Below are 21,767 nucleotides of genomic sequence, written 5' to 3'. Positions count from 1 at the left end.
ACCAGGCCGACGCTCTACCACTGAGCCAACCGGCCAGGGCCGAGATCCCAAAATGTTTTATTTCATTTACGTAATATATTATTTCACTTATGTAACATTCTTGAAATGCCAAAATTATAGAAGTAAGGAATAGATTAGTGGCTTTCAGGAGTTAAAGAGGACAGAAAGTGGGTGTAGTTTAAAATGGCAACATGATGACGATGGAATTGTTTTATATCCTGATTGTATCAATGGCTATCCCCTATTTTTAATATTGTACAGTAATTTTAAAGATAATATCATTGGGAAAAATTAGATAACAGGTACAGAGATCTCTCTGTATTATTTATTTCTTGCAACTTCATGTGAATCTAAAGTTATTTCAAAGTAAAATGTTTCGAGAAAAATGAATAAAGTGAAAGGTGTCTTTTTGTGAAGTAATTGAGACTGAGGTAGAAATGTATCTTGTAAGTCTTAAATACCAAAATAAACTTTGGATAATCAGGAACTGAAAATAATATTTGATTATGGTATATAGCACAGAATAAATAAATAGAAATTTAGTCACAGTAGATTGTGTTACAGATACAATTATGGGTTATGAAAGTATTTCACAAATATCTTAATGTTTGGATTTTTTTTAAATAGCAAAAACTTAAAAATAGACAATATATTAATAATTTAAAAATAGCATTATGAAATTTTCTGAAATAGTCCATTTATCCTAAAACTGATATTATTACTGGAAGTACAACTTTGGAAGATCTTGATAGATATGCTTCTTTTTTAGGTGGGGGTAATACCCTGATGTTGTTTGTAAGTACATTGCTTGGATCTCTGATTTTCCTTTGGAGAAAGATTATAAATAATGGCAATATTTCTAAGTCATAGATCTATTTGAGAGTCTGAAGAAAGTTTTGGACTATCTCCTCAAATCAGTGGACCGTCTACCTAATTTTTCATGCATTAGGTTTCCCATACCATTGGAGACTTATTTCTGAAATCTGGGATTAAGAATCCCTATCCGAAGAAAAGTTTCAGAGTATCTGCATATAATTAATTTCAGTGTGATATGTGATCAGCCCAAAACAACTACCTAATGAGCATCTATTTGCTTGGATTGTACCTATGGCAGCCACCACATGGGATTCAAAACTATTTTTTAAATATCCCATATTGCAAGAGGCTTACGTGTTCTAGTTTAAGAAGCAAGCTATATATATGAAATGATCATTAGAAGTGTCAAAATGAGAATAGAGTAGTCCCTGCTTTTAATTGAAAGCATTACAGCTTTTGTAAATTACCTCAAGAAGACATTTTGATAGCCAATGTACCATTGCTGCTTCTTTTTAATGATTAAAAATTTTTTTCAATTACACTTGACATTATATTAGTTTTAGAGGTACAACATAATGATTAGACATTTATATAACTTAAGAAGTGATCACCCCAATACCATTGTCTCTTTTGGATATGGGAGTATGAGATGGGAGATAGAATTCTTTATAAATAAGTACCATGAAAGTAAAGTAATTTGGGAAAACTGTAGAGATTATATGGTTTCATTCAAAAACAAATTCGGACTTTCTGTTGAACCATGGGGATAATGCAGTGAACACACAGACATAGTCCCTACACTCATAGAGTTTACAGTTTTAAGAGGAATAAATTTTTCAGGAATAGAATGAAGACTAGCTCACTCTAGGCTGGAGTGTGCAAAAAAGGATATATAGTGTGGATTGCATAGAGTATTTTTGCTGTGCTAAAAAGAAAAATAGGACCTTGAGTAAGTTTCCTAATCATTTTGAGCCTTAGGGAGCTCATCTGTACAGTAGGTATAATAATGGATAATATAATAAGGTTTTGGGTTCAGAATCTGGCTGTTGGTAGTTACTGCTATTATTATTGGTTTGAATGGCACTAGTGAATGACTAGATTAGAATATTTAAATTAAAGAAGCAAGATATTAGGGAGTGGAGCACAATGGAAAAATAGATGAACATTTCTTTATATTTAAGGTAGTAGGGAGACTTGCCTTCGTTTAGTATAAAAAAGTTGTATTGGGAGATAGTAATATGTGCGATTGCAAGCAAGTATAATACCTTTAAAAGAAATTATTACTGTTTTACTATTTTCTTGATTAGCACAAATAGTTTTTATGTTGTTGTTGTTAACATGACAGTTTTTATATAGGCAGTCTTTTATATTATAAAAACTTTCCTTACCAATTATCACTCATTACCTTTACAGAGATTGGAAATGCTTATGCTGTTTTAAGCAATCCAGAAAAACGGAAACAGTATGACCTCTCAGGCAATGAAGAACAAGCATGTAATCACCAGAACAATGGTAGATTTAATTTCCATAGAGGTTGTGAAGCTGATATAACTCCAGAAGACTTGTTTAATATATTCTTTGGTGGTGGATTTCCTTCAGGTATTTTAATGTTAATTATATTGTATGAAGCTAGATATTTCACCTCCAGATAGGCTATTTAGGGATTTATCTACCTTTCTCCCTATATTTCTTACAGTATTATTTCCTGAGATGGTTTTTCATGAAGGTAGAAGAAAAACTCATTACTTCAACTCATTCTTTTCACTATAAGTCTGCCATCTTTCTAGAAAATATTTTAATTAAAAAATTAAAAATGAAGACTACAGATATTCTATATATATTTTATAGAAATCTTGAGAAAGGATGTGTAAGTAGGAAATCCAGTGGCAATGTCTTAGTTTAGTGCTATGATGACATTGGTTCTCTGGAGTTCTTTGTAGATATTTTATTAATAATATTATAGATTGCTAATTTGAATCTATGTGGAGGTGCTTTCCATTGATATATTAAAATGTTTGATTTGTAGATTATATAAAAATTAAGTGGGCTTTTAAAATTATATTGAGATAGAAATAATTACTTGAATTAGGCTATCAAAGTAAAATATTGTAGAAGTACTACTAAATGAATGGATTTTTTAGTACCAGCTTAGTAAGTGGTATTAAATTCTACTTACATTTCCTGTGAGTTGTTGGTATGGAAATTAATTTTTTCTCAAGAGCAGCTTCTCTAAGGTGTTTAGAATCCTTGAAAGAAAGAATATATAAATACAAATTGATGACTGAAAATATAACGTGTATTTTGAAATATTAGGACTTATAATTACCTACTAGAAAAAATATTCAGAATAATAATCTTGACTAAAAATATGCTAGGAAAATTCAGAAATATTTCAGGTAGTAGTGTTTTTTATAGTTTTTACATAGGTTTTTTCTTTTTTTTTTTTGCTTTTATAACATAGCATACTTTGTCAGTGGTAGTAGACATTTTGTTGGTCACCTTACTTGTAAACAACTCGAATGTCCATCAGAAGGAGAACATTTGGATAAATTGTAATCCACCTGTACTATAGTGTATTCTATAGCTCTTTTCTCAGAAATGAATTGGATTACTGTCTTTGATTTTTAGATATATTTGTGATTAGTTGATAAATGCTGAAAGAGTTTTGGAATAATGATCCAAGGTTTATAAAAGCAACCAACTACAACAAAAGTTCTCTATGTGTGAATGTTAGGAAGAAACTCACATTCTAGTTTTCATAAAAGAAGAATTCTAGCCTGACTGGTGGTGGTGCGGTAAATAGAACATCATCTTGAGATGCTGAGGTCCCAGGTTTGAAACCCTGAGGTTGCTGGCTTGAGCATGGGCTCATCCGGCATGAGCGCAGGCTCACCAGCTTAAACATGGGATCACAGACATGATCCCATGGTTGCTGGCTTGAGCCCAAAGGTCACTGGCTTGAAACCCAAGGCCGCTGGCTTGAGCCCAGGGTTTCTGACTTGAGCAAGAGGTTATTGGCTCAGCTCTAGCCCCCCAGTCAAGGCACGTATGAGACACAATCAATGAACAACTAAAGTGTCGCAATTAGGAGTTGATGCTTCCCTTCCTCTCTTTCTTTCTCACTAATAAAAAAGAATTCTACTTTAAAAGAAACAAAGTCTGAGAAGAATCATTCCTGTTTTCATCCACCCTTCACTCACAAGAGGAGAAGACAATAAGCATTTATTACTCAAACATACAGTATTTCAGTATTAAGAAAATAAATAAAATATTAATTATTAAGAAAATAAATAAAATTAAATATTAAGAAAATAAATAAAAATAAAAAAATTTTAAAAGAAGATTTAATTTTTTATCATAATTGCTTTTCCTAATTTAATCTTGCTTTTAATTTCCTAGGTAGTGTACATTCATTTTCAAATGGGAGAGCTGGTTATAGCCATCAACATCAACATCGACATAGTGGACATGAAAGAGAAGAAGAAAGAGGAGATGTATGTTTAAGATATGATTAGAAATTATAAAATGGTACATTTCAGCTCAGGAAAAGCAATTAGAGTTGTCTGAAAATAGAGCAAGTTTTACCAAAGTTGTTCAATAGAGACTGAATAGCCCTTAGAGATATTAGGGGAGCAAAGGTAAAAGTCAAGGTGGAGGGTGGGTGGTTAGTATGATGCCTTTACATTTGGTATTATGTGATTCTAATTAAGATAATATGCAGTGTGCATATTTTGAAGGTTACTTCTTCTTATTGGTCCTAAAGAATATGGAATTTATACTGGAAAACTTAAGTTAGTTGTGACTTCCTTGTTCTAATGCAGTTATACCTAATTGCATACAGCAGTTAAACCACAGGAAGTAGGTAAGTGGAAAGAGCATTAGACAGGAATTTAAAAGGCCTGGGCCCGCACTCTGTCACTCATTGGTTTCCATTGTTCTATTCTCAAATCCAAAGTAAAAATGAGACCTGCTGCATATTGATGGATTCTCTCTGAGAGAGAAAGAGAGAAGTTCTCATCTATAAAATAAGATTAGGTTGTATCAGTGGTTTCCAAATCAGGATCACTAGGTGAAGTGCCTGGAAAGGTGTGTTCTTAAGAGTCCCCTCAGGAAGTTGGTATGGTCAGGCAAATTGAAAGCACTGATACCAGATGATCTCAAATGTCCTTTCTGCCTCAAAAAATGCATGACAATTGTTGGATTATTGACAGGTACAGTTATATTACAATTTATTCTTCTTTGATGATTTTTTTTTTATAGGGAGGATTTTCTGTGTTTATCCAGCTAATGCCCATTATTGTATTGATCCTCGTGTCATTGCTAAGCCAGTTGATGGTCTCTAATCCTCCTTATTCCTTATATCCCAGATCGTAAGTACCTATGTGAAATTTTACAAAAAATAAATTTTTATTGTTTCTTAGAGTTGTCCAAAAATAGAGCAAGATTTCTTTTTTAAAGGAAGTAATGAGTTTTCCCTTACCACAACTGTTCAGTAGAGACTGAATATTCTTTAGAGATATTAGGGGAGCAGAGGTAAAAGTCACGGTGGAGAGTGATTGGTCAATATGATCCCTTTAAATTTGGTACTCTGTGATTCCATGAATCACAAAGGCTTTGGGCTCTTTAAAACTTTTAAGTGCCAAATCTTCTATTGCTAAAAGTATACCAAATTTTTAATGTCTAATTTTTAAATTACACATTGATAAATTTATATTATGTTGTGGATAAAGACTGAAGTACTGTATTTGAACTTGATAGCAGTTTAATAAGTAATATGTTGACATTAAAGACAAAAATACACAAAAATAGAATTTTCATTCATCTTTCGTAGGTGTGTGTTATTAAGGGGTAAATGACTTCATTTTTTTGTTTGTAAAATATTAAGTAAAAACAAATATTTATGTTACATGGAGTATTTTTTCATAATGTAATTTATATATGAGGTCAGTACATAGAAGAACTTTGCTGCAGCATCTATTCTAGAAAACTTTAATGTAACAAGGAACATAGAAGAAACTAAAATCATACAGTTAGTGATTTTACGCTATTAAAATCACTGGTGTAAAAATTATACGTAATTTTTTATTTCTTCCAAATAAGATTTTTGTTGACTAAAAATTGAGAGCACTTACAAGAACATAGTATATTAAAATATGATTCCTTTCTTATGACATGAATGGTAGTGATTGGCAATTTGGGGGTAATGTAAATAAATGATTTCTAATAACTTTTCAATTATTTATGTTAGCTTGGTTTATAGTAGCTGATCAGAATGTACAATTTTAATTAAAAATAATGATCAATGATCAAGCATTTCTTTTACAGTGGATCAGGGCAAACTATTAAAATGCAGACAGAAAACTTGGGTGTCATTTATTATGTCAACAAGGACTTTAAAAATGAATATAAAGGAATTTTATTACAAAAGGTAGAAAAGAGTGTGGAAGAAGATTATGTGACTAATATTCGAAATAACTGCTGGAAAGAAAGACAACAAAGTAAGTTTATCAAATGTTTAATATTTAAAAACATATTTAAAGTCTTAGAAATTGAATACTGCAGATTTTCCTCAAGCAATGTTCAGAATTACCTAGGACATAAACAGAATTCAGCACTTCAATGAGAGCATATTTTAATGTACAGAGAGCATATTTTAATGTACATGTGGGCTGCAGCCCACATGTGTATTTGGCACATAGCAAAGACTTAAATAGTATTTGTGTTATTGTTGTTACCAATATATATTTGGGTCCCTGGCCGGTTGGCTCAGTGTTAGAGCATTAGCCCAGTATGTAGATATCCCGGGTTCAATTCCCAGTCAGGACACACAGAAGCAGCGACTATCTGCTTTCCCACCCCTCCCCCTTCTTTCTCTCCTTCTCTCTCCTCTTCTCCCACAGCCATGGCTCGATTGGTTCAAGCAAGTTAGCCCTGGGCACTGAGGATGGCACAGGGAGCCTCCACCACAGTTGCTAAAAATAGCTCAGTTGTGAACAGGCCCCAGATGGACAGAGCATCGGCCCCAGATGTGGGGGTTGCTAGGGCAATCCTGCTTGGGGCGCATGCAGGAATCTGTCTCTCTGTCTCTCTTCTCTCACTTGGAAAAGAAAATAAATAAATAAATAAATAGATATTTGGTTTAATGAACAAATAATACTGTCAATGGGACAGTGCTTGAAATTTGAAAATTTACATAATGGTATTATATCGTTAAATTTCTGAATTTGAAAATTGTATTGTATTGTGAATATATAAAAGAATGCAGTTTTTAAGAAAAACATGCTGAAGTAATTAGGAAGGAAAGGTCATGATGTCTGGAAGTTATTCTCAAATGGTTCTGCAAACTAGTAATTAACCACCACAACAGTAACAGCCCTTATTGTAGAGACAGCTAAAGCTAATTTGACAAAATGTGAAGAATTAATCAGTCTAGGTAAAGCGTTTTAGGGTGTTCATTAAAGTATCTTTTGTGTAGGTTGAAATTTTCAAACTAAAATTTAGCAAGTTCAGCCTGACCAGGCAGTGGTGGTGCAGTGGATAGAGCATTGGACCGGGACGCAGAGGACCCAGGTTCGAAACCCTGAGGTTGCAGGCTTGAGTGAGGGGTCACTGGCTTAAGCCCAAAGGTCACTGGCTTGAGCCCAAGGTCACTGGCTTGAGCAAGGAGTCACTCGCTCTGCTGTAGCCCCTAGGTCAAGGTACATATGAGAAAGCAATCAATGAATAACTAAGGTGCTGCAATGAAGAATTGATGCTTCTTATCTCTCTCCCTTCCTGTCTGTCTGTCCCTCTCTGTCTCTCTCTCTGTCTCTGTCACACACACACAAAAAATTTAACAAGATCAGCACATCTGTATGTTAGTGGTTTTGAATAAAGATGGACATAGGAGGAGCTCAGTATATTAATTAATCCATTGACTGAATATTTCATTTGATAAATGAGATTATTTTGTTTTATAAATAAATACCATCAAGAAGATTACTGGCTAGTGTATAGTCTTTTGCCAGGGTTTTTTTTTGTTTTGGAGTCACCACTCTTTAATGTCTAGACTGCTTTAAAAAAGAGCTTTTTTATAAAATATAATAATTTGAGGTACTCAAAGAATAGACTGGGATCGGGAGATTTGTATTGAAGTCTAGATTTTGCCATTCACTAGCCCTTTGAACTTTGGTTTATGTACCTCATTTGGGAAGAATTCTCTGCAAATGGATTTTATTTTATAAGTGCCACATTTGTAAATAAAAGGGTTGGAGTGATTTATATCTAGCTGTTAAGTCCAAACCTGCATTGAGTCCTTTGAGCATATTGTTTGTGGTCCTGGCTGATGTCCTCTACACTGGCCATTGTTTTCCAGAAAGGAACCAATTTTTTTTTGTTGTTGTTGTTGTTGTTCCATCTTTGCTAAATACTGCCACCCTTCACAAATGTTAACAAATAGGGAAATGTCTCAGAACAACAGGAAAATAACGAAACCTTCCCTGAAGAATGTTTGATTCCGCCTGACCAGGCGGTGGCACAGTTGATAGAGCCTTGGACTGGGATGTGGAAGGACCCAGGTTTGAGACTCCCAAGGTCTCCAGCTTGAGCGCAGGCTCATCTGGCTTGAGCAAAAGCTCACCAGCTTGGACCCAAGGTCTCTGGCTCGAGCAAGGGGTTACTCGGTCTGCTGTAGGCCCCCAGTCAAGGCACATATGAGAAAGCAATCAATGAACAACTAAGGTGTTGCAATGAGAAACTGATGATTGATGCTTCTCATCTCTCTCCGTTCCTGTCTGTCTGTCCCTATCTATCCCTCTCTCTAATTCTCTCTCTGTCCCTGTAAAAATAAATTAATTTAAACAAAAACAAGAATGTTTGATTCCTAGTCCATTTATTTTCTTTAGTAATCCATTCCACATACTGAAGGCAAGCCTCACATGTACGTACAAGTATTTGCTGAACGTCACTACTAAGATTGTGGAGGAAGCTTTTTTTCTCATTTGTGTTCCTTCAGTAAGGTTATTGTATATATATTTTTAAAATTCAAGCTAACTCAGAACAAGATTTCAAAATTTTCTACTTCCAAGTCTTAGCATAATTAAATAATGTGAAATCTTTTTTAATTGATTTTAATTTATTATGTTTACATAGATTCTAGTGTTGCCCCGAATGCATCCCCCCTCCCCTGTATTCTCTTCGACATCTCCTTCCTCCCCTCCTTACAGCACCCTCCCCCCTTCCCTTCAGGTTTATCCCAAAAGGTCATAGCCAAAACAACTAGTAGCAGTATTGAGTAGCATATGATAGCATTAGGATAAGGAATCAGGATGATATTTTATAGTAGTTCTTAAACCATTGGGGACAGGAGTGGGGGCAGAAGGTTGAGAGAATTCTAATCTTGTGTCTTTTCCAGAGCAGCTCTCTGTTTTATATACTGGGTTTCCAAATGGCTTGTAGGTGTAGCACTTGGATTTCTCTTGTTAAAAAAAAAAAAGTCAGTTAACAGAAGTATATATGGAAGGGCTTCTATGAAATATCATTTGTGTTAAAACAGCTTAGTGATCTAAATTATTATTTACGTAGCAAAATATTTTTGTTTGTTAACAGAAACAGATATGCACTATGCAGCAAAAGTGTACCGTGATGAACGGCTTCGAAGGAAGGCAGATGCCTTGAGCATGGACAACTGCAAAGAACTGGAGCGGCTGACCAGTATTTACAAAGGAGGATGAACTGGAATTTTATTTGTATCTTTTACTGTACTACTTATTTTTCCTGTGAGTTCTGTTTCATCATGAGAACTAAAGAAAAAGATTTGTTGTTAAAAACTAAACTGAATAGTTGGTCCCTGAAATCTTGGACTGTTTATGACCTACTGACTCCTTTAAATAGTAAGAAATTGAAAACTAAAATTAATATTTTAGTTATGCTTCTGTAATTTTTTTCACTTTAAAAGAATATATGGTTATTAACTTAAAATGTCTCAAGAAAGGATTATCACACCTGTAGCAGTTTCCAGTTTTAGTGATTCTCCTTTTTTCCCTTGTTATGTAAATATTTATGGAATGATCATTTGTGTACATACAAGGTATTTACTTTCTATTTAAATTCTTTTAGGGTTTAGCTCTTTGAGACACTTCAGTTTAAATACATGGAATAAATGTTCCATGAAAAAATTACATGTTCTTGTCAGATGTTCTATGTGTGGAGTTTAAACAGTGAAACTTTTTCAAAAAGAAAAGTAAAAACAAAAGCTGTTTAAGTTTGTGTAAAATCTTGTAGCATTACTAGCTATTTTAATATTGCCATTATATTCCAAAGTATATTATATATTGAGATAAATGAACTGTTGTAGATTATCAGTTTGCTATTTATTTAGTTTTATGAATTGCTAAGCCATGCATAGAAATGAAATCTTATACTGTACGTTTTAAAGAAAATATGAGGAAATGGCTATAGATATTAACCAAAAAGGGTCTTCAGCAGTAAATTCCAGTTATGTCATTTGCAATGCATTATTAAAATTGCCCCCAAATGTTCATATACAGAAGAGGACAAATGTAGGTTTATGGTTGTAATACAAATAACACAGTAACTAATGAAAAAAAACCCAAAAGAGTAAACTCTTGTTTTGTGTACTCACAACTGTGAACCTACTTTTGCCAACCTTTGTATATGTCTTTGAAGACAGCTAAACTTTATGAAGAAGAAGACCTACCTGTTTCCACTGCCCCCCATGGAAATTTACAGTTTCTTCTAAGTGATCATTTAAGCAGAATCTAAAAGTAAACAGATTCTTCTACAAATAATAGGAAAAATTATTACTTTGCTTTGTGCCTTTTAACTTGATTGCCAACTCTTAACCATGTAAGTAGATTACAGCACATTATTTGATCAGGGCATGATCTGTTTGGCCACATACAACAGTAAGCAGAAATACAGCAGCAGGTATTGTAGAATAGTGACTTATAGCAAATTATCCTTATAAAATTTTGAGCTAAAATCTATTCACCATTGAGTAATTCAGTTAATCCTATAAGAATAAGCTCCTTGTAGTCAAATCCATAATATAAATTTGAAAAATCAGCTGGAAATTAAAATTTTTGGTGCCTGTATTGGGTATGAAGCTAGTTGATTTCTCATCTTCTGTATTTAACACAGTAATATTTTAATAATTTTGCTTCATACTCAGTTAATGGAATATGAACACATCTTTGGTATTTTTTTTTATGTGTGAGAGAATGCTAGTTGAAGTGGCAGTATCCTTTGTTTAAAGAATTTTTTTCTGAATTTTAGTTAATTTATAGCATCTGTTGAAACTTTTAAAAAGACTATTCTTTTAAAAATGTTCTCTTGTATCCCCTTTCCAGATGAATCAATAGAAATACATGATTGAATTAGTAGGTTAAACTAAATAACATACTGTCCTAGGAAACTAGACAGCTTAACCAACTTTCTTTTAGAAATGCCACCTTTAAAAAAAATAGTGCTTAAAAGAAAATACAATTTTAAATATTTTCTTGAGGCTGTAAAATGAATTTTTTAAGGGTCATAGCATTCTAATTAACTTTGAGAGTTCATATGCATCAAAAAAATTATCAATGAAAAATTTCATCCACTTATTTTTCTATTTTACTGGGATATTTACATGATTGCGGTTGATACTTATGTGAATTGACTCTTGTTGACTTCTTTTTCCCTTAATCCTAGCTTTAAGGGGCTAGATGAAGTTATCAAAATAAGAGAAATTATATATTCAGGACTCATACGTGACTTTTGGTCAGTATTGTATTTCAGTTGCATTGCTACATTCCATTAAATTTTATAAAATGTTCAGGGAAATGTGTTTGATAAAATTTTGAAACAACTGTGGGAAATGACTGATTGAGTGCCTGACAGTTTAAGCTATATATAAAATATGCAAGTAAAGATTAAGTCCTTATGTTACTTATATCATGGTGTAAAGGCCCAACGAAGTGTTAGAATTTGGGGTTAATTCTACAAAATAAGAAGACTTTAGTTATCTCAAGAATGTAAGATATTTGTTGCTACTTTTTAAAAATTCCAACATTTTCTTAGTTTTACCTCCATGAGCTTTGTGATTTCATTTGAAAACTTGTTCATTTTAATCATTCTCTAAAAGCCCTCACTCTTTAAATATTGTTTTACTAGCTTTTCTTACTGCTATTTTAGAAGTTTGGCAGAAATTATATTTAATAGTGCTTTACATTTTTATTCCTTTTTATATACATCCACACAAACATCATTGTACTTGTGAGTATTTAAAGGAAAATAAATACCTTTCTTCTATGTTTTTTTGATTCCTTAGTTCTCAAATAGACAGGTGCTAGTTATTTATAAGTTTCAGCATTTATTGTAATGAAATCTGATCATTTAATTCTCAATAATGAAAAGGTTCAATTTATAATCCATATAAAAAGTGAAACAATATATTTTGGAAACAGGTTGCATTTGATTGCTTAAATAAGTTATTTGTTTCATAATCATATATGCTTATTTATGATTTACAAAGATTTGGTAGAGAAAAAGAAGTCCTTAAGGCATATGTATGGCAAGGCAATAAGCCAGTCTGCTTTATGTCAGCTCAGGTGTTCACAGGGACAGGAATGTGAAATTCTGGCTCTCGACTCTAATTGCACTTTTATGCTTAAGTTTTCGTCCTGTTAAATCTTCAGTTCTACTAGTATGTACAATAGTTACCAAGAAAAGTCCTTAACGTCTTGATTTCCCTTTGTTCATCTGCAATATTTTAAAATGCAGCTGTTATTTAGTGCACTTGACACGTCATATTACTTAATAATGTATTCCTACATATCCATTAAACATAAATAAGTCTCCCACCTTTTAAGGCAGTGAAATATTTCTTAATGTTGGCCTGAGGACCAAATGAGCTATATTTCCAGTTCAGTAAGTATTATGTTAAAGGACTAAATGGTTCAAAAGGAGAATCTGTGAATATATTTAGCTTCCCCATATGAAGCTTGGGTCTGGTACTACCCATACTACCGTTTTCATACAAAGTGAAGCACACTAAAAGGTCATTCCTAATCTTTTTTCTCATAAGAGGAAAACTTCCAAAAATGAACAATAAGTCAGAATTTTAATCTTTACTAAAATTGCTAAAAAAGCCTTGTCTATTGGCCACATTGGACTACTGCCTAGTTAAAATCCATAAAATTTTCTATAAATCAGTGAAAAAAACAAGTCTGATAATAACTTCCAAAATTTTTTTAATTCTAATTTTTAATTACAAAAAAAAGTGGGTGGAATGCAGATCTTCAAGGAATTCTTGCATATTCCTTTAATAACCTGGCAGGCAACACAGTCCTAGAATTCAGGCTTCCTTTTTGGTTTTATTCCTATTTAAATAGGTACTTTCAAATAAATGGAAACATTTTCCCTCAAACGTTAATTCAAATCCTTATATTAATTAAATCCTTATATTAAGGATTATGTAACCACATTGTTTTTTGTAAATTCTCTGTGTGTAACCTTTCCTTGTTGGTACGTGATTCCTTATTTATTATCTGCTGGTTTGGGGGCCAATAGATTTGTGAATATTCTGTGGATGTGTCCATGTATAGCTGTATATAATATTTTTTCCAGCTAATACCTCAGATGTGTGACTATTTTATACCACACTATGTTTGCACAGAGCAGGGCTTCCATTAGCAGTGGGTATTCTTATTTCTCCCTTTGAAAATCAGTCCACAGAATTTCATTGGTGTGAATTCTTTCTGTTGATATTGTTCATATTTTAAAATATTCCTATTGTAAAGCCCATACTTAAAATATAATTGTATCTTTCTATATCTAGCAATCTGAAAATATGTGTCGGTGGTAAGAAGTGTTTCTTGAAATGTCTTAGTTTAGCATGCTATTGAAAATTGGGATTGCTGGTTGCCAAGCTGTCTAGTAGCTGCATAACAGTTGACACCTGGTATGAATGTGAACAAGTCTCCTTCACTTTAGCACAGGAATTGGGACATTCCAGTCTGATATTATACTTTGCCATTTAAGAGCACCACTAAAATAATAGGGATTTTTCAGTGATATTGGAGTATTTTAAGCATCAATTTCAAAATGAAATTGTTTTGAGTTGAATGACTATACCAATGAGAAGAAACTCACACATAAATGATACTTTGTAATTTATTTGTATTAAGAAATGCTTCTTACCTATTTTTGTTTTGTTTTAGATTGCTACATAAGACTTTCCATTTAAGTTTGAGTCATGTGTTTTTAAAAGCTGCAGGTAATTTTTAAGGTGTGATGGAATTTGAATGGAAGCCTTGTATTGCTTAAATGAAATGGAAAAGGTCAAGAAGATCTTTATTTGTCTATACTGCATTCAAGATTATACCATTAGATTTAAAAATGAAATGTCTGATTTGTGAAATATTTAATATTATATCAGACTTACATGAAATAAAAATTTCTGCGTGAGAACTGTTAAAAATGAATTTGATTTTTTAATGAATGTTTTGCTGAATGATTTATGATTTCTTTATCTTTCAGTCCCTGCAGTTGATCTCAATATATGAATAAAAAGGTCTGCTCTCACTCTAAGGGACTTGTTTTTATCACGTTTTATATACTTAATATGCCCTTTCTTTCTTTCAAGCATTTAATAAATGTATGAATACCTGCTATATCCCAAGCAAGGAGATGAGGGCTGGGAATTAATCACTAAACAGGACAAAAATCCTTATGAGGTTTATATTTAGCAAGGAAGATAAATGTCAAGTAAATAACTAATTATAATTATGACGAATGCCACAAAGAAAATTAAAATGAGTGCCACAGTGAAAGTATGTGTCTAGAAGACTTAACTTACTTTGGGAAGACCAGGGGAGATTCCCTGACAAAGTGAGCTGAAACTGAAACCCAAAAGATGAGAGTAGGAGTAAGGTGAATGCTAGAGGAAACAAGCAGAGTGTGTTAGTTGATCAAGTCATAGAAACTGTATGGCAATGAAAACAAATTTGTATGCTATGCCATAAGGAAGCCAGGGTAAGTTACAGAATTAAAATAGGGGCCAAGCCCTGGCTGGTTGGCACCATGGTAGAACATTGGCCTGGCATGTAGATGCCCCAGAATCAATTCCTGGTCAGGGCACACAGGAGAAGTACCCATCTGCTTCTCCACCCCCTCCCCTCTCACTTCTCTCTCTCTCTTTCTCTCTCTCTCTTCTCCTCCTCCTCCTTCTCTTTCTCTTCTTCCTCCTCCTCCCCTCCTGCAGCCATGGCTCCATTGGAGTAAAATTGAAAAGTTGGCCCGGGCACTGAGGATGGCTCCATAGCCTCCTCATCACGTGCTAAAATGGCTCCAGTTGCAACTGAGCAAGGGCCCCAGATGGGCAGAGCATCACCCTCTAGTGGGTTTGCTAAGTGGATCCTGGTTGGGCACATGTGGGAGTCCGTTTCTGCCTCCCCTCCTCTCACTAAAACATACATACATACATGCCAGATTCCAGAAGAGCATATAGAAACCATGATGATGATCATTGAATCCTAAGTCAGTAGAAAATACCTGTTTTGTTTTGTTTAGTGAGAGATGGAGGGACAGACAGATAGGTAGGAAGGGAGATGAGAAGCATCAACTCATAGTTGTGGTACCTTAGTTGTTCATCGATTGCTTTCTCATATGTGCCTTAACCGGGGGCTGTAGCCGAGCCAGTGATGCCTTGCTCAAGCCAGCAACCTTGGCCTTCAAGCCAGTGACCATGGGGTCATGTCTCTGATCCCACGCTCAAGCTGGTGACACTGCCCTCAAGCTGCGGAGCCCGCACTCAAGCTGGTGACCTTGGAGTTTTGAACCTGGTCCTCAGCATCCCAGGCTGATGCTCTATCCAATGCTCCACTGCCTGGTCAGGCTCCTCTGTGATTTTTGAGGAAAGAATTACATGATGAGATTTGAGTTTTTAAAGTACCATTTTAGTTGTTTTGGGGAGAAGACTGGAAGGCAAAAGTGAATGTAGAAAGGACAGGAAATTGTCAAAGGAGAGATGACCAATGGCTTGGACCAGCGTAGGAATATAAATAAGTGATGTTGAGAGAGATTCAGAAGGTAGAATCAAGAGAATCATTTGACTGATTGGATATGGGATAAATGAAGGCAGCAATTAAAAAGCCTTCCAAAAACTTGGCTATAAAGGGAGAGAAAAAGGTGGTAACTGAGAAAGAAAGTGGTTTCTAAAGAAGGCTTTTTTTTTCAATTATTAATTACATGGGAGAAATTATTTTCTATTCTGACATAAAAGGGCAAATAGAAAGCGAAAGAGTGAAGATAGAGGGAAAAGGGATAATAGCATTAAGTACCTGATACATCTAGATCAGTGGTCCCCAACCTCCGGGCCGCGGACCAGTACTGGTCCGTGGGCCATTTGGTACCGGTCCGCAGAGAAAGAATAAATAACTTACATTATTTCTGTTTTATTTATATTTAAGTCTGAACAATGTTTTATTTTTAAAAACTGACCAGATTCCCTCTGTTACATCCGTCTAAGACTCACTCTTGATGCTTGTCTCGGTCACGTGATACATTTAGCTGTCCCAACCTAAAGGCCGGTCCGTGAAAATATTTTCTGACATTAAACCGGTCCGTGGCCCAAAAAAGGTTGGGGACCAGAGGATATAGGATCCATTGCAAAGACAGGAGAATTACTTTAGCTGAGAGACTTCCAGCATTCTTCCAGAAAGGAATGCGCAGAGGATGGGTACAAATGCAGGTAGATGCATAATGTTTGTGGAACAATGGGCTTGAATTTTCTTGATGAAATAGGCAGTTAACTGGAGGGTTGGGAAGAATGACAAAAAGAGTCTAAGAAAGAGTGAAGACAATTTGAAGGAATCATTTTCTCTGAGTCAGATGACTAGCAAGTGGGGTTTTTGTGGATGCCAGGTTGGTGACAGGATTTATAGCCTGGTAATTTGTATTTTCCAGTTTAACCCAGCAGCCTAGGCATAGCATGGTGAATTTTACTCATTTACTCATTCAAATTCTGGGTACTGTTAGGCACTAAAGATGGTAGGGGAATTTAAGATGTTGACAAGTGAGTGATTTCCCTGACTGAATATTAGGTGCAAGCTAGAAATTGGGGGAATTAGTGATTTCTGAGGTGACTGCATAAGTCCTGGGTGTGATAACAGTGGATGGTAGTATGGAAGAAAAAGTTATTGCCTATGACCTTATAATTGTATTCTCAATGGGCCAAATTCCAAACAAAAGCCAGAATTAAAATTAGTAAGACATCCAACTTGGACAGTCTTAAGACTGAAATTTTTTTAGTTTTGTGTGCTGGAGAATTAGCAAGACCTTTCACTCCATATGAGTTTGAGTACCAACTAGAATTTTCACTCAACAAAATCCAGATGACTGTTCACTTTTTGAAAGGAAGAGAGAATTTTAAAAATTAGAAATCTCGGCTATATACTACAGCTAAATGATTTTTAAACTAAAGAGAAGCCAAAACAATGGCTCTGATAAAACCAATAAAGTTTGAACTTTAACAATGTGTATGTTTATTGACTATATAATATTACTATATGCTGTATACATAATAAAATAGAAACTTTGTTTGATGAGATAAAAATTTCGTACATGTACAATTTTCACTAGTTTCTTCCTGAACCTCGGAAATATTTGGTCCACCCCACTTTAGAGAACTAGTATATATTGCAGATAATCTTTTAGGCCAGTGCATATTTTCCCTTGTCCTAAACTAACAATGGTGGTATTAATGAGTAAATGCAAACAAATCAATCTGAGTACATAGAAACTCTCCTATTGACATGCTGTTATTCAGAAACCACCACACTTGGAAATTAGATCTCATTAGTTCTTTAAATTTGAGGACATAGTAGTATTTAAAGATCTTGGAAAACTATGGTCTCCCTTTTTGCCACTCAAAAGGAAGAAAAATAATCAGCACTATTTTCCAGGACAACTTCTCTTCATTATGGTCATTAATGTGGAGAATTTTGTTAAAATGAAAAGTAGCACTTCCAGAAACTAAAAGTTTTTGCTAGAGTTCGTATTTTTATCTGCTCCTAAACTTGGGTGCAGGGAATGGTGAGGGAAGAATAAGAAATTTTAATTAGGGCCAGAATTAATGGTTTTGTTAATCATTTTTTCTACAAATGTTGAATGAGGGCCTCCTGAGCAAGAAACTTAGACAAGAAACAAAAAAATATAAAACATGACCCAGCCCATGACCCAGTTCACCTTATGGTCTCATTAGGGTAATAAGCCATGGCATGTAATTATGCACAAAAAATACATATAAAGTACTGCTAATACAGAGTAGCATTCAAGAGAATGTGATGGGTAGACTTCTAGTCAAAAAGGCAAAATAGGGAAACACTGTGTTTGCCTCCTCCCACAACTATAATACATCAAAATTACAACTAAATTACAGAAAAACCATCGAGAACAACCTTAAGGCTAGTTGAACAGAATTCCTATAACTAAAGATATAAAGAGGAGACTGGTAGGGGAGAAGATGCAGAATGAGTGATTCCCACACTCAGTGTGGTGGTTACGAAACAGGAGGGATATCTTGGCTGCTGAGGCACTGCAGGGCACACCCAGACTCACTCATTCACCAACTCATTTGAGCTCCAGTGCTGGAGCAGCAGCATGAAAAGCACCAGAGACTGAATTGAATAGCTTCAGAGCAAGGGTTGGAGGGACGGGGTCAGGGCAACTCTGAGGATACAAGTGCTGATAGACACCATTGTTCCTTTGTTGAGCCTTCCCCCTACAGAGCTGGTAGGTGCAGGCAGGGCTGGACTCTGAGCTATCCATTAACTCGGCTAACACCACTTGGCCCACCCGATGATTTTCTGAGACCTCACCCCACCCACTCTCTCAAGCTGGTGTATCAGCTCAAACCTCTTCCAGCAGATCCTCCAATGCAAGTAGCCTACCTTGACCCATGTGGGGTAATTTCCAAAAATCTCTCAAAAGTCCACAAATTCCAAACAATCAGCAGCTGTCCTCTGAGTGCTCTAGACCTTTTGCAGAGCAGACCCAAGCTAGGCAGTAGTGGCAGCTAGCGTGGGTTCATGGCCTAGTCTCTTCCAGGTACCTCCAAGCCCAGAACAGGTGGTAACAACCACAGATCGCTTTGTAACTCCTACCAGATAGCACCAGTTGGGCTCAGGCAGCAGATGACCTTGGCCTGCACTGGAGCCCCTCCCAAGAGGCCTTAGAATAAATACATCCAGTAGTCAGCTTCAGACCATACCAGAGAACCATCAAACCAGCTCCACAAATGTCACACCTAAAGGGTATACTCAGAAGGTACCAGAGCCTTGGTAAAGTGAGTCCTGCTACAAGGGTTCAGCCCCACACAACAACTAGCACATCCACTGTAGTTATAACCATTCTTGACAGCCAGTCGACCTAAGGTTCCAATCCTTGCCACTGATGTGCCAACAGCAATCAAGGCTCAAACAGGAGAGCACACACAACCCACACAAGGGAAACCACTGGAGTACCCAGCTCAGGTGACCAGAGAGACTGTGCCACTGGGCCCCCAAAAACATGTAGTATATAAGGCCATTCTGCTAAAACTGAGAGAGGTAGCACATGTAATAATAAAAAATAAAAAAAAGCCACTGGGAGTAAGCCAAAAATAAGGAGACAAAGAAACACGTCCTAAATGAAAGAATATGACAAAACTGCAGAAAAAAAAATTAAACAAAATTAAGACAAGCATTCTACCAGACACAGATTTTAAAAACACTGGTTATAAGGATCTCAATGAACTTACAGGAAGAATAGAGACACTAATTGAGAACTGCATCAAAGAAAAAAAATATTTAAAAATGGAGATTAAAAAAAAACACACAAAAAAACAGTCAGGCTCCAGCTGGTTGGCTCAGCAGTAGAATGTCAGCCTAGTTTGTGGATACCCCGGGTTTAATTTTTGGTTAGGGCACACACAGGAGGAGTGCCCATCTGCTTCTCCACCCTTCCCCCTCTCACTTTTCTCTCTCTCCCTTCCCCTGCTGCAGCCATGGCCCATTTGGATCTAGTTGGCCCTGGGCACTGAGGATGGCTCCATGGCCTCTACCTCAGGGGCTAAGAGCTCATTGCTGAGCAATGGAGCAATGCCCCCAGATGGGCAGAGCATCACCCCCTAGTGGGCTTGCTGGGTGGATCCCAGTAGGGGCACATGTGGAGTCTGTCTCTCTCTCCCCTCCTCTCACTGAATTAAAAAAAATAAAATAACACAATAACTGAAATAATTAATACATTAGAGGTAATCTACAGTAAGTTGATCAGATGAAGCAGAGGTCTGAATCTGGAAGACAGGTAATGGAAAGCACCCAACTGGAACATCAAAAAGACAAAAATATTTTTTAAATGGAAATAAGTTTAAGGGACATCTGGGACAACAACAAATGAACCAGCATTAACATCATAGGTATACAAGAAGAAGAAAGAGGGCAAGGAATTGAAAACCTATTTGAAAAATGACAAAAAAAAATCCCTAATCTGGCAAAGCAAATAGACATACAAGTCTGCAAAGCATAGAAAGTCCCAAACGAGATGAATCCAAAGGCCCACAGATAAATACATCATAATTAAATTGCCAAAGGTTAAAGACAGAATCTTAAAAACAGCGATAGAAAAGCAGTTAGCAGTTAGTTATCTACAAGGGATCTCTCATGAGACTGTCAACTGATTTCTCAACAGAAACTTTGCAGGCCAGAAGGGACTGGCAAATATTCAATGACAAAAAAGGCAAAGACCTACAACCAAGATTACTCTATCCAGCAAGGCTATTATTTAGAATCAAAATACAGATAAAGAGTTTCCAATACACACACACAAAAAAAAAACAACTAAAGAATTTTATCACAACTAAACCAGAAATATTAAAGGAACTTCTTTATGAAGAAAACATAGGAAATAAAAATTCTCAGTAACAAAGGCAAACATATAATAAAAAGTGGAACAACCAACTATAAAGTTTGTACAGAGATTAAAAGTATGAAAATCATGTATAATTACAACAATAAATTAAGGGATACAAACAGACACAAAAGAAGTAAAAACTAATGGCAAAAACATAAATATAGAGGGGGTGAATAAAACTTGTCACTATTGTAAACATAGCTTGTTATATAGAAGCACATAATAAACACAAGCCAAAAATCTGCACACATATACAAAAAATAAAGAGAAAGGAATCCAAGCACAACAGTAGAGAAAGCCAACAACATATGAGAAGAGAGCAAGAGAATAAGGAAGGAACAGAGAACTACAAAAATAACCAGAAAACATTAATAAAATTGCAATAACTACAAACTTATCAACAATTACCTTAAATGTAAATGAGTTAAATGCTCCAATCAGTTTTCTCAATTGCACATGGAATATTTTCAAGGATAGACTCTGTATTAGGCCATAAAACAAATCTCAAAAAAAATTAAGAAAATAGCAATCTCATCAAGCATCTTTTCTGATCACAATGGTACGAAGCTAGAAATCAATTATAAGAAAACTGAAGGCTGACCGGTGGTGGCATAGTGAATAAAGCATTCACCTGGAATGCTGAGATCTCCAGTTCAAAATCTCGGACTTGCTCAGTCAAGGCACATACGAGAAGCAACAACTACAAGTTGATGTTTCCCACTCCTCACCCCATTTCCCTCTCTCTCTCTCTTGCTCCTCTCTCTAAAATCAATAAATAAAATATCTTTTCTTTTTAAAGAGGCTTTAAAAAAAAGAAGAAAACTAAAAAACACACAAATACATGGAGGATAAATAGCATGATACTAAACAATGAATAGATTAACAACAATTTCATGAAAGAAATAAAGATACCTAAAGAAAAAAGAAAATATGGCCCTGGGCAGCTGGCTCAGTGGCAGAGTGTCGGCTGGCTGGTGTGTGGATGTCCTGGGCTCAATTTCCAGTCAGCACACAGGAGAAGT

At 35.3% G+C, this 21,767-nt stretch overlaps 1 protein-coding gene across 4 annotated transcripts in view; it reads left to right on the top strand.

Annotated features, from left to right (window-relative positions):
• The window catches only part of DNAJB14 (DnaJ heat shock protein family (Hsp40) member B14), a 56,573-nt gene extending 42,200 nt beyond the window's left edge, over positions 1-14,373 (top strand). For 2 of the 4 annotated variants that reach the window (XM_066387377.1, XM_066387381.1), the window contains 5 exons: positions 2,230-2,415; positions 4,216-4,310; positions 5,077-5,186; positions 6,142-6,314; positions 9,403-13,595. In XM_066387377.1, the coding sequence (XP_066243474.1) occupies positions 2,230-2,415; positions 4,216-4,310; positions 5,077-5,186; positions 6,142-6,314; positions 9,403-9,527 (689 nt within the window). In that variant the 3' untranslated portion in view covers positions 9,528-13,595. Of the gene's footprint in view, positions 1-2,229; positions 2,416-4,215; positions 4,311-5,076; positions 5,187-6,141; positions 6,315-9,402; positions 13,596-14,015 lie in introns of those variants that run through there. The other 2 variants (XM_066387379.1, XM_066387380.1) reach the window with 2 other exon arrangements.
• The last annotated feature ends 7,394 nt before the right edge of the window (positions 14,374-21,767 follow it).

The sequence above is a fragment of the Saccopteryx leptura genome, chromosome 5 (genome assembly GCF_036850995.1).
Source record: "Saccopteryx leptura isolate mSacLep1 chromosome 5, mSacLep1_pri_phased_curated, whole genome shotgun sequence".
Taxonomy (NCBI): Eukaryota; Metazoa; Chordata; class Mammalia; order Chiroptera; family Emballonuridae; genus Saccopteryx; species Saccopteryx leptura.
This window is presented reverse-complemented; position numbering and strand designations above follow the sequence as displayed.